Genomic DNA, 12,942 nt, shown 5'->3' on the forward strand with positions numbered 1-12,942 from the left:
TCTTTTCACAGCAATAAAAATCTTAACTAAGACACTAGGTTTGAAAAAAATAGCTTATATGTACCTGATTACACATAAAAGTAAAAAAAAAAACTGTTACATGAATGATATAGTGTAGGAAAGGTGAGATACACATGTGTGCATGTATGCACATGCATGTGCGTGTGCACACACATCCCCTGTTGATACTTAGTTTGATATATGTGTCTTGATAATTCGTACTCACAAATGAATCCCTTCAAACTAGTTTTAAAAAGACATAATCTAGAAGCAGTGCAACAAGAGGGGACCACTTTAATATCAAATCATAAAACAGGCCCAAATGACTTGTGTTATACAACCTGTGGGATAAGATTACCTACCCACTCATTCGTACACAAGACTTGGCTTTTCTCATCTCCCTAAACTCATTTCCCCACACTTGCTCATCTTGCTGTAGTCAGCAGTTTTCAAGTATTTTCAGCCCTTTCATATTTTCTTCTGAAATCTTTTCTAGCACCTGTGTTTCACAGTGAGAGATCCATAATTGTGTTCTTTCCTATTTGTTAGTCATCCCAAGTTTTCTGTGAGGTCAGAGTCTTTCTAGTTTCTACACTATCTCCAGTGCCTTGTGCAGTGACTAGAAAATAAAGGACTTTTACCTTTTTGTTCTATGGCTTAAATTACAATTTAAAAATAAATCTGTCTTTCATTTTCCTAGAGTGGCTCAGAGGAGACACAGAAGAGTGAGAACATGGACTCGTCATATAAACATTTTTAATAAAGACTACATCTTTGTACCTGTAAATGAATCGTAAGTATCTTTGATTATTTGAAAACCAGTTAAGGGTTAAGAAAAAAATATTTGAGGCATAATCAATAAAAAGTCTACACAAATGCAGAAGTCACTTAAGTTTTTAGTAGAAAAAAATGACAAATGTTTCCAATGTTGTAATAACTAAAGCAATTGAATCAATTGTATTAGAATTCAATTCTAATGCAAAAAGTGATGTCATGGATCTTTTTTTATTAATAGAGATTTTGAAAAAAATACTGAATGCATGAAGGTAGATAAAGTTTGAAGATTTATTTATGGCCTTGGTAATTGTGGCTGTTCATGTGGATCTTTTATGAGTTGTTATAGTGGGTGTTTTCACAATAAGTAAAAAGGTTATGTTCCTGTCACAGATGTAGTTCTAGAAGGTTCTTCCACATTGTTTAGATTGGCCTGTTATTAAGATTACAGTTCTTTTCAACAGGTCTCACTGGTATCTTGCAGTCATTTGCTTCCCATGGCTAGAAGAAGCTGTGTATGAAGATTTTCCACAAACTGTGTCCCAGCAGTTCCAGGATCAGCAGTCTCAACATGACAACAAAATGATAGGTGACACTCAGTGTTCAAACACTGTTTTTAATAAGCAGATTAAGTGAAACAGTGTGAAGTTAACAGTCTACCCATTTATTATTAAACATATTAGAAGAATAAAAATGTTTGAAATTTTTACAATACCCAGCATTATAAAAAATGTAATTCTAAAATCATACTGTTGATGCTAAGTTCTATTATAGCATTTTAAGAAAATAGCTTTCCAATATGATTTTGAATTCATGGAATTCAGGCATAGCTTGAGGCATAGATTAAATTTCTCATTTATTACACTTCTTATGTACTAACAATTCAGGGACGACATAGACATCCATATTTCTTCTATAATCTTCTTGTGACATCTAATTTTAAGTAAGTAAATGAGCCTGGTTTCTTTGAAAATAATAATAAAAAAATCAGATGTTGTTTTGTAGCTGTAACCTAAATAGCAAGCAAAATTGGTAGCAGATTTTTTTGTTTTTATCCTGTTCATAACCTGTAGAAGGAGGGAGAACACTGTGGGGACACCTGTTTATTTTTTCACCTTTTCTTGTCCTTTTGAGCTTTGAAAGGTAGAAGAACATGAACTAGTCAACTACCCTCCTCATCACAGCACACAATTTTATTAGTTTGCTGTATTTGTATTTGAAAGTAGGTAGTCTTTTCAGAGGAAATGTCCCAGCCAATTTGTATTTAAGGCTTTGGTTATGAGGTTTTTATATTATGTGATAACAACCAAATCTTACCAGTTCTTTTCATTGACTTAAGGTTTCCCATAATACAGACTATAAAAATATTTTTTCTTTAATTAATACTCTGTATGCATTTTAACTGTATGTTAACACACAGTAAAGACTCATAGTGACTTATTTATTATTAGATAATGATCCACACACCACTTCAACTGTGTCCACGAGTACAGAGGATTCCCAGGTAAGTATCTTCTATCCAGATATGTAGAAAGGAAAACACAAAAACTACAAAGTTCGTTATAAGATGGGGTCCTGCCTAACTGGATTGAAATGGGTATTAGTGGCTCATAATTAAAATTATGGTTTTTTTTTTTATTATCTCAACAAATTTTGGAAAAGAAAATGAAGTTCTTATTGATTTGTTTAGTTTGTGTTTACTTCTTCCCTTGGAAATGCATTTTGTCCGTTAGAAAAATAATGGCACTAAGATGATCATTCAGGAACTTATAAACCAAATCATTGTCAGTGAAGCCCAAAATTGCTAATATGTTTATTCTTATCATAGATAAATACCCTGATTCCTTCTCAGCCTTTGGCTCTGATCAAATGCAGATTAAAACTTCATTTTTTGTGCTTCAAAGGGAAGAAATGAGATTCTGCAGCCTTAGTCCATGTGGTGGTTTGAATATGCTTAGCCCAGGGAGTGGCACTCTTAGGAGGTGTGGCCTACTTGGAAGTGTGTTACTGTGGGGGTGGGATTTGAGAGATCTTCCTAGCTGTGTGGAAAGCAGTCTTTTTCTGTCTTGTCTTTGGAACAAGATGTAGATCTCTCAGCTTGTTCTCCAGCACCATGCTTGCATGCACACTGCCATGCTTTCTGTCTTGATTAAATGCTATTCTTTATAAGAGTTGGTTTGGTCATGGTGTCTCTTCACAGCAATGGAAATCTTTACTAAGTCAGAATTTGGTACCAAGGACTTGGGTATTGTGATAGACCTGACCATGTTTTTGTTTGGAAGAATGTGGATTTGGGGACTTTAGATTTAGAATGAAGTGGAATGCTTTAGTTGGGACCTAATGGACCATCCTAGAAGGAGTATGGAAGACATTGGTGCTGTGGGCGATTTGAACTGTGGGTTCCTGGCTCTAGATGTTTCAGAGGAGAAGAATTTTAATATGTGGTCTGGAGACTCTTCTTGTAGTATTGTGGTAAAGAATGTAGCTGCTTTTTGCCATTGTCTAAAGAGTCTATCTGGTAGTAAAAGATGAAGAGATTCTGATTCAGTACTTTGAGAAAGGAAGTTGCAGAAGAGCCTGGTATAAATTCTGTTGTGTGCTTATTAAAGTCCACTCTTATGAAGAACATTTTAATGAAAAGTAGCAAGCACAGAAAGAAAAAATATAGAATGTATGGATAGGAGAGTAAAGGAGCACCAGGAAGTGGAGTGAAGCTAAATCCTGTTTTCAAGGATATTAAATGGAGTTCAAGGAATATGGAGTGGTGGCCTTGGGGCAAGATCCCACCCACCTAAACTTAGGCTTTTGCAGTTGAACAAGGGACTTGGTTATTGTTTTTATTTGGACTTTTAATCTAAAATGAACTACAATCCAGAGATGGAGAGCACAACTGTGATTCAGATCTTGAGGCTGGAAGACACTGGGTTTTGATCCAGATCTTGAGGAATAGTGGCCATGAAAAACTTAGGCCCAGACATGGTGGCACATACCTTTAATCCCAGGAGACAGAGACAAGCAGATCTCTGAGTTCAAGGCCAGCCTGGGACAGAGCAAGTTCCAAGTTGAGAAAAGCTTAGGTTCAGGTATTATGGTTCACACCTTTAATCCTAGAATTCAGGAGACATAGGCACGCAAATCTCTGAGTTCAAGGTCAGTCTACAGAGCAAGTTTCAGGACACCCAAGCTTAGGCAATAAAGGAATTGGAGAACAGAAAGCTGTTGATAATGAAATAGAACAAGGGCCATGTTACAGCCCCATAAAGCATCAGAGCTCAGCAGCTTTGGCATGTAGCTCTGGCTTTTGTGTCAGGAGAGGAGACTACTAGGACAGTTGATTCTGGTTAGCTGGAGCTAAGAAATTAGCAGTGGTTAAGAAGAGACCAGCATTACTGAGGTGAAATCTTCTGGAAAATATTTTCTGAGAGCACAAAGAACCTGTGTTCTAGAGGTAGCTAAGGTAGTACTTTGTGCTGCTCTGGACTTGTTAATGTTAAGAGTCACCCAGGTGGTATTGGTTTTGACACCATGAAGGGGTCATCGAGAGCTACTGAGAATTGGCACTGTGAGAGGCCATGGAAGGCCATTGGTAAAGGTGTAGCCTTAATTGCAGTTGATGGTTCAGGACTGAAGGGATCATGCAAAGAAGTTGAGGCTTTGCACCATGAAGAGAACCTATGTGAGGCTATCGGTGAAGCCTAGTTGCAGTGGAAGACCCCAGTGTATTGGAGATGCCAGTGCCATGGAATGATCACCAAGAACAGCAGCAGCAGTGGAGTGGAGTCAACCAGTGCCTACAGTGCTATCGAGGGCAGAGCTGGAGAAATGACGCAAGTCCTTTTGAGAAGCCCAGAAGATCATGTGTGGATATGTTCCACACATTGGAACAAGAAACTGTGAAGTTGAAGTAGAATTTGAGACCCCTAGATGTTAGAGAGGTCAGAGCTGTGGGATACCTGCTGAGGCTAGCTGCTAACAGGGAGTGGAACCAGCCAAAGAGAAAGAAACTTGTTGCAGTCAACAAAGATAAAGGAGTTAGAGATCTGAAGAGTGCTTTGAAGTCAGACATGGAGATGCTGAGTTTGGAGTATGCCCAGCTGGCTTTGGTTCAGTATTTCCTTACTATGACATTTTGGAATGATAATGTATATTCTGCATGATGTTGGAGGTATATGATCTGCTTTTTGATTTTGATTTCTTAGTGGATTACCATTTAGAGATTGCATGAATCTCAGAAGAGCCTTTGAACTTTGCACTTTTGACATTGTAGAGACTGATACAGACTATGGGATTTTTGAAGATGGACAAAATGTATTTTGCATTATGCTATGGCTAAGTATGGCCCCCCCCATAGACTCATATGTTTGAGACCATGTGTTTGAATCAGTCTATGGGGGCCAGGAGGTGGAATGTGGTGGTTTGAATATGCTTGTCCAGGTAGTGGCACTATTAGGAGGTGTGGCCTTGTTGAAGTAGGTGTGGCCTTGTTGGCAGAAGTGTGTCATTGTGGGGGTGGGATTTGAGAGAACTTCTTCCTAGCTTTCTGGAAGCCAGTCTTTTTCTGTCTGCCTTTGGAACAAGATGTAGAACTCTCAGCTCATTCTCCAATGCCATGCTTGCTTGCACTCTGCTATGCTTGCTGTCTTGATGATAATGGACTGAACCTCTGAACCTATAAGCTAGCCCTAATCAAATGTTGTCCTTTATAAGAGTTGCCTTGGTCAGGGTGTCTCTTCACAGCAATGGAAACCCTAACTAAGACAGTTAAGTAACAGAATGTGTGTAGACATAAGTATCTTATTTGTCTTTAAGATAATAAATGAATAAAAAGAGAATTTTATGTTACTTCTTAGGCCAGGTTAGAGCATGCGCCCAAGGTCAGTACAGAAGTGTTTCATCAGTGAGCTTCAGAAATGGAGTGAACTGTGGAGGAAAGAATTCTGATTTGTAAATTTAATTTCAGTATTTGAAACACTAAGGAATGAGTGGCTATTAATGTACTTAAACTAGCTTAAATTGTAAAGACAAAATTCATGTTATTTCAGAGTACAGAGACGAATATGTCAGTACCAAAGAAAATGTGTAAGCGGTAAGTACATGTTCCAGTGATAATCCAAAGTTTGAAAATTATATAGTTTTAAAGATTTATTTATTTTATGTGTATGAGTGTTTTGCCTACATGTGCATGTATGTACCATATGTGTGTTGGGCATCACTGCAGAGGTCAGAAGAGGGTTTTGGATCCCTTGGAACTAGAGTTACAGATAATTGTAAGCTACTATGTGGATGCTGGGTACCAAGCCCATATCCTCTGCAAGAACAAGTGTTCTGAACCAAAGCCACAATGTCCGTCCATCCATCCATCCATCCATCCATCCATCCATCCATTTTAAGAAATGTGTGTGTGTGTTGGGGGGTGTTGTGTATTCCATAGCACAGCCATATATGTGAAGGTTTGAGGACAGCTTTTGGGAATCGGTTCTTTCCTTCTACCCAATATTGAAGTCAGGTCATGAGACTTAGAGGCAATTACCTGCTAAACTATCTCACCATTCCTGGATGTTTTCTTTGTTTGTTTGTACTTTGGTATTCATCTTTATGAGTCTCTATATCTTGATTTCTTCCTTTGTGTTTTAAAGGCCATGTATTCTCATATTAGACTCCCTGAAAGCTGCTTCTATACAAAACACAGTTCAGAACTTACGAGAGTAAGTAATGACATCTTTTACATTCAGTCTATTATTTAAAATCTCAGCACTTTGGAAACCACCTTCAGTATTATTGAAAACTAAATACCTTCAGTATTACTAAGTCCTGGAGATGGGGGGTGGGTGGCAAAATAGCCCTATAGTTCAACACTCAGAGGCAGTGTTGCAGCCTGACAGACAAGAGGACAATAAATTCAAGGTCAGCTTTGAAGGACATTGGACTATAATAGTGAAATCCTGGTTACAATGAAAAAAGAGATTGATAATATCATGATCACACACACACACACACACACACACACACACACACACACACACACACGTATATGATTTTTCAAGAAGGAGTTTTTCTTTTGTAGCCTGTCCAGACTGTCCTGGAACTTACTCTGTGAAACAGGCTAGCTTTGGAGTGAGAGATCTGCTTGTTTTTGCCTCCCAAGTACTAGGATTAAAGGTGTATGCCATCACTACCTGGCATAATAATTATATTTTTAACATGCAACATGAACCTCGAAATTTGATTGCCAGTAGCATCCTTTATTATGTGTTAATAGTGAAGGATTTAGATTTGTCAAAGGTAAATTCAAAATTTGTATTTTATAATTGAATAAAACCATAATTTTATGCAACAATATTACAGATATTAGTGATTGTCCAAAATAAAACCTGAAAAGAATGTAAAAACTCGTAAATTTCTATTAGTCTGAGTTTCTGTGTGTGTTTGTATGGTGGGACAGAGCATGAGAATGTGTGTGTGTGGGGGGGGGAAGAGAGGATTTTCCTATACAAATCACATTTATTTGTGTGTGTGTGTGTGTGTGTGTGTGTGTGTGTGTGGTGGCGGCATGTTTGGGTGTGGACCTAGGTGTGGTGGTTAAAAGACAACTTGTGAGCACTGGTTGTCTTCTTCCACTCTGTGGGTCCAGGGTCTAACAGGTCATGAGTCGTCACAGCCAGAACCTTTGATAGGAAGTGCTTTACCAGTTGGCACTAGAGAAGAATTCTGTAATTTAATAATATAGGCACTGGATAAAAACAGAATTAAAATTTAAAAGCCATGTGTTAGCCTACTTTATAATATAAATAACTTTGTTTTCTGAATTGTGAACATTAAGTTGTTGAGAACTCTACCTTTTACTTGAAAATCACATCACTTTCTTCACAGTGGTGTTTATGAAGGTTCATAAATTACAGTTGTATTATTGAAATTCTGTCTTTGGAACTTTAATTTGATATTGTAAAGGAGACGTTTTCTTCCTTGTAGAAAGTGTTGCTGACTGATCAAGGTTTCTCCTCAAGCCGCTTTCCTCATTGATTATTTCAGGTATTTGGAGGTGGAGTGGGAAGTTAAACGAAAAACGCACCGTGAATTCAGTAAAACAAACATGGTTGACCTGTGCCCTAAGGTCCCTAAGCAGGACAACAGCAGCGACTGCGGAGTCTATTTGCTGCAGTATGTGGAGAGCTTCTTCCAGGTGTGTGCTGACTCGAGTTTCTGTTCGTAGTTTCTGTCATCTAGTTACAGATGTGTGTCAAACAGGGAGGCAGGAAAAGGTAAGTAGGCAAGGACACATAAAGAAGACATAGAGACCACAGTGATCTCGATAGGGGAATTGGAAAAGGTTAAAATGATTCGACTATTATGTTAAATCCAAGGAAGCTAGCTATAGATGAACAAAATGGATGAAGACATGAAATACAGAAGATATCAAATGAACATTTGTGAGGTGAAAATGTACACAGTCTATAAAGAACTTACTTGGAGTTTTTAATGTAGTAATGCATGTATGTATGCCTGTGTGATTAGGCAGCTGAGGCAAGATGATGAGAAAGTATAGAAAAAAAAATCTCACTTAAAAGGATAAGACTGTTATTAGGTGGATTGTGGGGATGCCCAGTTACTTTTGACATTGATAATTCCTACGTTCATCGGTATCCTGGGATTCATGTGACCTCAGAGCTGCAGCTTTGTGTACTAATGTAGCAGTGAGCAGCTTAAAAGCATAGGCTTGGGGAACCACTGCATTTCCATAATGAAAACAAGACAAATTCTAGTAAAAATATCAGACAACAACTTAGGTGTTGGCCCCTAGGGTAGCTGCCCGTGAGTCCATCCCGATGTTCCATAGCAGCCCACCCGTCCTTCTATCCTTCTCTAAGATGCAAGGCCTTGTGCTAGCCTTTCACACAGCACAATCTAAGGCAGCCTTCTATAGCAACCAAAATAGTTAAACACAAGTTAAACAAGGAGAAATAACATTGTAGTTGTAGCTCAAATTTGCCATTAAATTAACCTTATGGAAACAAACGTAGTTGCTCTGGAAGCTGTTGTTTCCCCTAAAGGACAGCTTTTACTGGGACTTTTCATGCTCCCAACTCTGGAATTCTTTATCACCAAGGCTTTCTCCATAATAGTTTAGCAGTATTAACATATGTTCCAAGTAATCTGAATTCTGAGTTCTACTGAATCATTTTTTTACCAATTACAATCACTCAAACATGCATTGTAACAAAGTAGACTATTTAATTTTTAGGTTTAAAAGTTAGCAATTGAATGAAAATGTTCTAAAATAGATGTTGGCTGTGGTTATCCAATTGAGAAACTGAAAACTTACTGTGTGCTTGGGGTGAGTGGCGAGGTGTGGTGTGCTGTGGCACACAGTAAACTGTTGCTTTTTAAAAGATATTCTTTTTGTTGTTTCCTATAAAAGTGAGACTTAAAAATTTGAAGTCATGATGTCACACTGATGGCATTCTTTCTTTTTCTCTTATTAGGATCCCATTGTTAACTTTGAACTTCCAATTCACTTGGAGAAATGGTTTCCTCGCCATGTAATAAAGACCAAACGGGAAGACATTCGAGAGCTCATTTTGAAACTTCACTTACAGCAGCAGAAGGGCAGCAGCAGCTAGTTAATCTGTGCACACATGGCACATGCTCCTAAGCTCCCTGGAAAGCCGCTTACCAGCATCTGTGTCAGCTTACAGAGAAGAAAGGAACTCACAGTACACCATAATTGTTAAAACGTATATGGTATCTTGTTTGAGTCACGGGCTCTCACAGCTGAAGGCGATGAAAAAGCACTTATAGAAATTAAAATTTCAAAAATATGATATTTTTATGACTAAATATGCTTGGATTATGCAATAGCATATGTAATGTGGGAATGTTTTCCTAAGTAATAAACCATGTGATCTGTACTTCCACATGACTGGGTGTTGATGGGAGGTAGGCTCTCCCTGGTGCCAGCCCAGTGCTTGTCAGGTTTGTTGACAAGTCACATCATATTGTAATTCTATTCTTTGCAGCTCAAGCATGCAGTATGAATACTGTGTATTTTTTTTTTAAAGAAAATAACTTAGTATCAAGGCTTCAGAAAATGCCATTCACGGCATCTCTTCTGTATAGTGTGGAAAAAAAAAAGAAATATCATTAAAAATTTACCCTTTCAAAGTGCAGCTTATTATTATTCTCAATTGCTAAATGCAACTAGTTTGCCCTCATTTTCTCCTCCATGTATTTCAATGTCCTATATAGGATCTGAGAAATGAGTTCATTGATTCAGATAAAATGTGAAGCAAATTTTAATACCAAATACTATGTAGGTAAGCTTTGTTTATTTGAGGTGTAGCAATATAAATATTCATTCCTACATTATCCCAAAATGTGTGTATACAGTTTCTATAAAAGATAAAATTGGTATTCTCATAATTTTAGCAAAGAGAATACATTTAAACTTCTATTTATTATTTAGAACCAAATATGTAATTTTATAGTTTGGTTTGCCCACTACTCATCAGCAAAGCCAGATTTTTCATTTCTTTTGTATTTTTAAGTTATGGTTTTTAAAGCTGTATGATCCTCTGTGGAGCTCACGTATACAGCACTTAATATTTTATTAAATGTTCAGGTAACAATTCTACTGAATTTATGTGATGATGATGGTATTATCTAACATTTTAGAATCATATGCTATCAGAAATATTTTGAGGGAGATATAATCATACTGTTTTCTCAAATAATGAGTTTTCGAATATTATTTTAAACATCTCTTGGATTTGCAGTTATAACTGTGTGTAAAACGTTTGAAGCTAAGGTAATTTAAGATAAAACTAAGAAGTCTGAAAGTTTATTTCCAATCAAATGACTTGGGGTTGTCAGTCAGCCTCCGTGTCCTCAGCGTCTGTAGATCTTGTCTCTCTTTGCATTGTTCGAGGTACGTGGCTTTTGGAGATCTCACATGAAAATGATTTTTAATTGCGTATTTTATTCCCAATTTGTGTGTGTTGGGGAGAATGTTTTAAAATGGCTGTTATTGTGTTGTATATCTAATTTTGGAAAGCACTTTTGTGAGGCATCTTATAATTTCTGAACTTTTTTGTTTGTGTGTCTTTCAAAGATACCATGTTACTTCATCATGTTCTGGAGACTGTTTAAAATTTGTTTTCCTAAATTCATGTAGAAATGATTTGAGGATATCAACATTTTGTATTAAACATGTTTTCAATTCATTAAATTGTAATTTTTTCCTTTAATATGAAGGACTGCTAACAATGTATTTTTAATTGTATTTTGTCTTGCATATGCCACCTAACTGGATGTTCAAATTAATTTTTCTTTACATTTTCACATGTATGCAGTTAATTTGCATATCTTTTTCTTAAAAGGGAAATATTGTTACTTCAAGTTGAGCAGCTTAATTAGATAAGAAAAGAGCTCCCCAAATCCATAATCCAAAACACTGTTACGTGTGAAATGTTCTCAGCACCAACATTTTACCACAAGTAGGAAATTCCATACCTGACCTCATGTGATAGCTAACAGTCAAAACACTGAAAGTATTGTGTAAAATTACCTTAGAATATGTATGAAGAGTATATATGAAACATAAGTGAATATCACATGTAGATTCAGGCCCTTCCCCAAAATATACTCATGCATTTGCAAAATATTCTAAGATTTAAAACATAAAACTCTTCTGCTCCTAGGCATTTCATGGAATGATACCCATCTCCAGTCTCCTGTTAGCTCGTAGTACAACACAAGAAAATGAACTCCATGATGTTCCACATTATAAGAGCATTAGCTGTGTAAGCCTAGTGTCCTGGTTTGCTTTCCATTGCTGTGATAAACATTATGACCAAACCAATTTGGATGAAAGAGTTTATTTCATCTTATCTTTCCAGGTCACAGTCCTTGATGGAAGGAGGTCGGGGTAGGAACTTGAAGCAGAAACTATAGAAGAACACTGTTGACTGATTTTATCCCTGTGCCAGAAGTTTGCTAGACACACAAAAATTAAGTTTTTCCTTTTTTGAAAGCAAATTCTACTTTTTTCTTCCCCCAAGACAGGGTTTCTCTGTGTAGCCCTGGCTTTCCCAAAACTCAATCTGTAGACCAGACTGGCCTCGAACTCAGAGATCAGCCTGCCTCTGCCTTCCAAGTGCTAGAATTATCTGCGCCTCCACCAACCAACTTGCAAATACTTACTTTTTTTAATACTTGTATTTATTAATTAAAAGTTTTATACATTTTTATACATTTTATATCTATTTACAATTATTTCTTTCTAATGCCTACCCTCCAACTTGTTACCCAACTTAATGCCTTCTCTTTTGTTGTGTTTATTAACATCCCCACTGTAGGCATAAATGTTTTCCAACCTACTTTAATAAGGGTTCAACCTTTCTGTTAGTCCACCACCCACCAGAGGTTAGTGGAAGAGAAAAGGTATTAGGATGCAGATGAAGTAGACCTGTTTAGAAATAGTTCTTTGGGGCAAGTCTAATCTTTGTTGTCAGGATATTAGCAGTTCAGTCTAGTGGCAGACACCAAATACAGATCAGCAGACACAGTCCAGTCCTCTCAGCAAACACCACACATGAACCAGCAAGGGCAGGTTAACCCAGAAGAAACTGCAAAGCCTGCCAACCAGCCGAAGTGGCAAGAATCCACAATAACCCCAGAAGTTCTTTGGTTAGTTTCTCTCTATGGAGTCACCATGAGCGGAGCTCAGCAATAGAATGTAAGCTGAACCAATACATGGCGGTTGTTAGCAAAGAATAGCAAGGAAGAGCAAAGCAGACCAATGCTTGAGTTCCCACTGTCTGTGGGGTCATTTATATTCCTTCTGAACATCATCCTCTCACATGTTTGCTAATAGCAAAACATCCTTTCACCTGTGTCTGCTTCAGGAAAACATTCTTTCATGTGTCTGCTTACTTTGTGCCCCAGCAAAACATCATTTGACATAACTGATTTTTCAAAGAAACCAGAAGTTTCCACTTCATCCATGATCTAATTCGTGCTTCCCATATAAGCATGGATGCAGGGTGTGGGGTGGGGAAGGCAGGGAGGACATTCATTCAACCATAGGCCTCCTGTTTAGCTTCTTATGGTAGCTTGGGCCCACCTCCCTGGTGGTGGCACTGCACACAACAGTGGACTATGCCCTCCTTTATC

The 12,942-nt window shown here is 37.5% G+C and overlaps 1 protein-coding gene across 1 annotated transcript in view; it reads left to right on the top strand.

The window, feature by feature from the left end:
* Positions 1 to 11,015, top strand: part of Senp7 (SUMO specific peptidase 7) — a 77,032-nt gene extending 66,017 nt beyond the window's left edge. The window contains 7 exon segments of the mRNA XM_076942489.1: positions 701 to 793; positions 1,239 to 1,363; positions 2,226 to 2,278; positions 5,817 to 5,860; positions 6,411 to 6,479; positions 7,804 to 7,954; positions 9,255 to 11,015. Coding sequence (XP_076798604.1) covers positions 701 to 793; positions 1,239 to 1,363; positions 2,226 to 2,278; positions 5,817 to 5,860; positions 6,411 to 6,479; positions 7,804 to 7,954; positions 9,255 to 9,392 — 673 coding nt within the window. The 3' untranslated portion in view covers positions 9,393 to 11,015.
* Positions 11,016 to 12,942: the final 1,927 nt, after the last annotated feature.

Source organism: Arvicanthis niloticus, chromosome 12 (genome assembly GCF_011762505.2).
Source record: "Arvicanthis niloticus isolate mArvNil1 chromosome 12, mArvNil1.pat.X, whole genome shotgun sequence".
Taxonomy (NCBI): Eukaryota; Metazoa; Chordata; class Mammalia; order Rodentia; family Muridae; genus Arvicanthis; species Arvicanthis niloticus.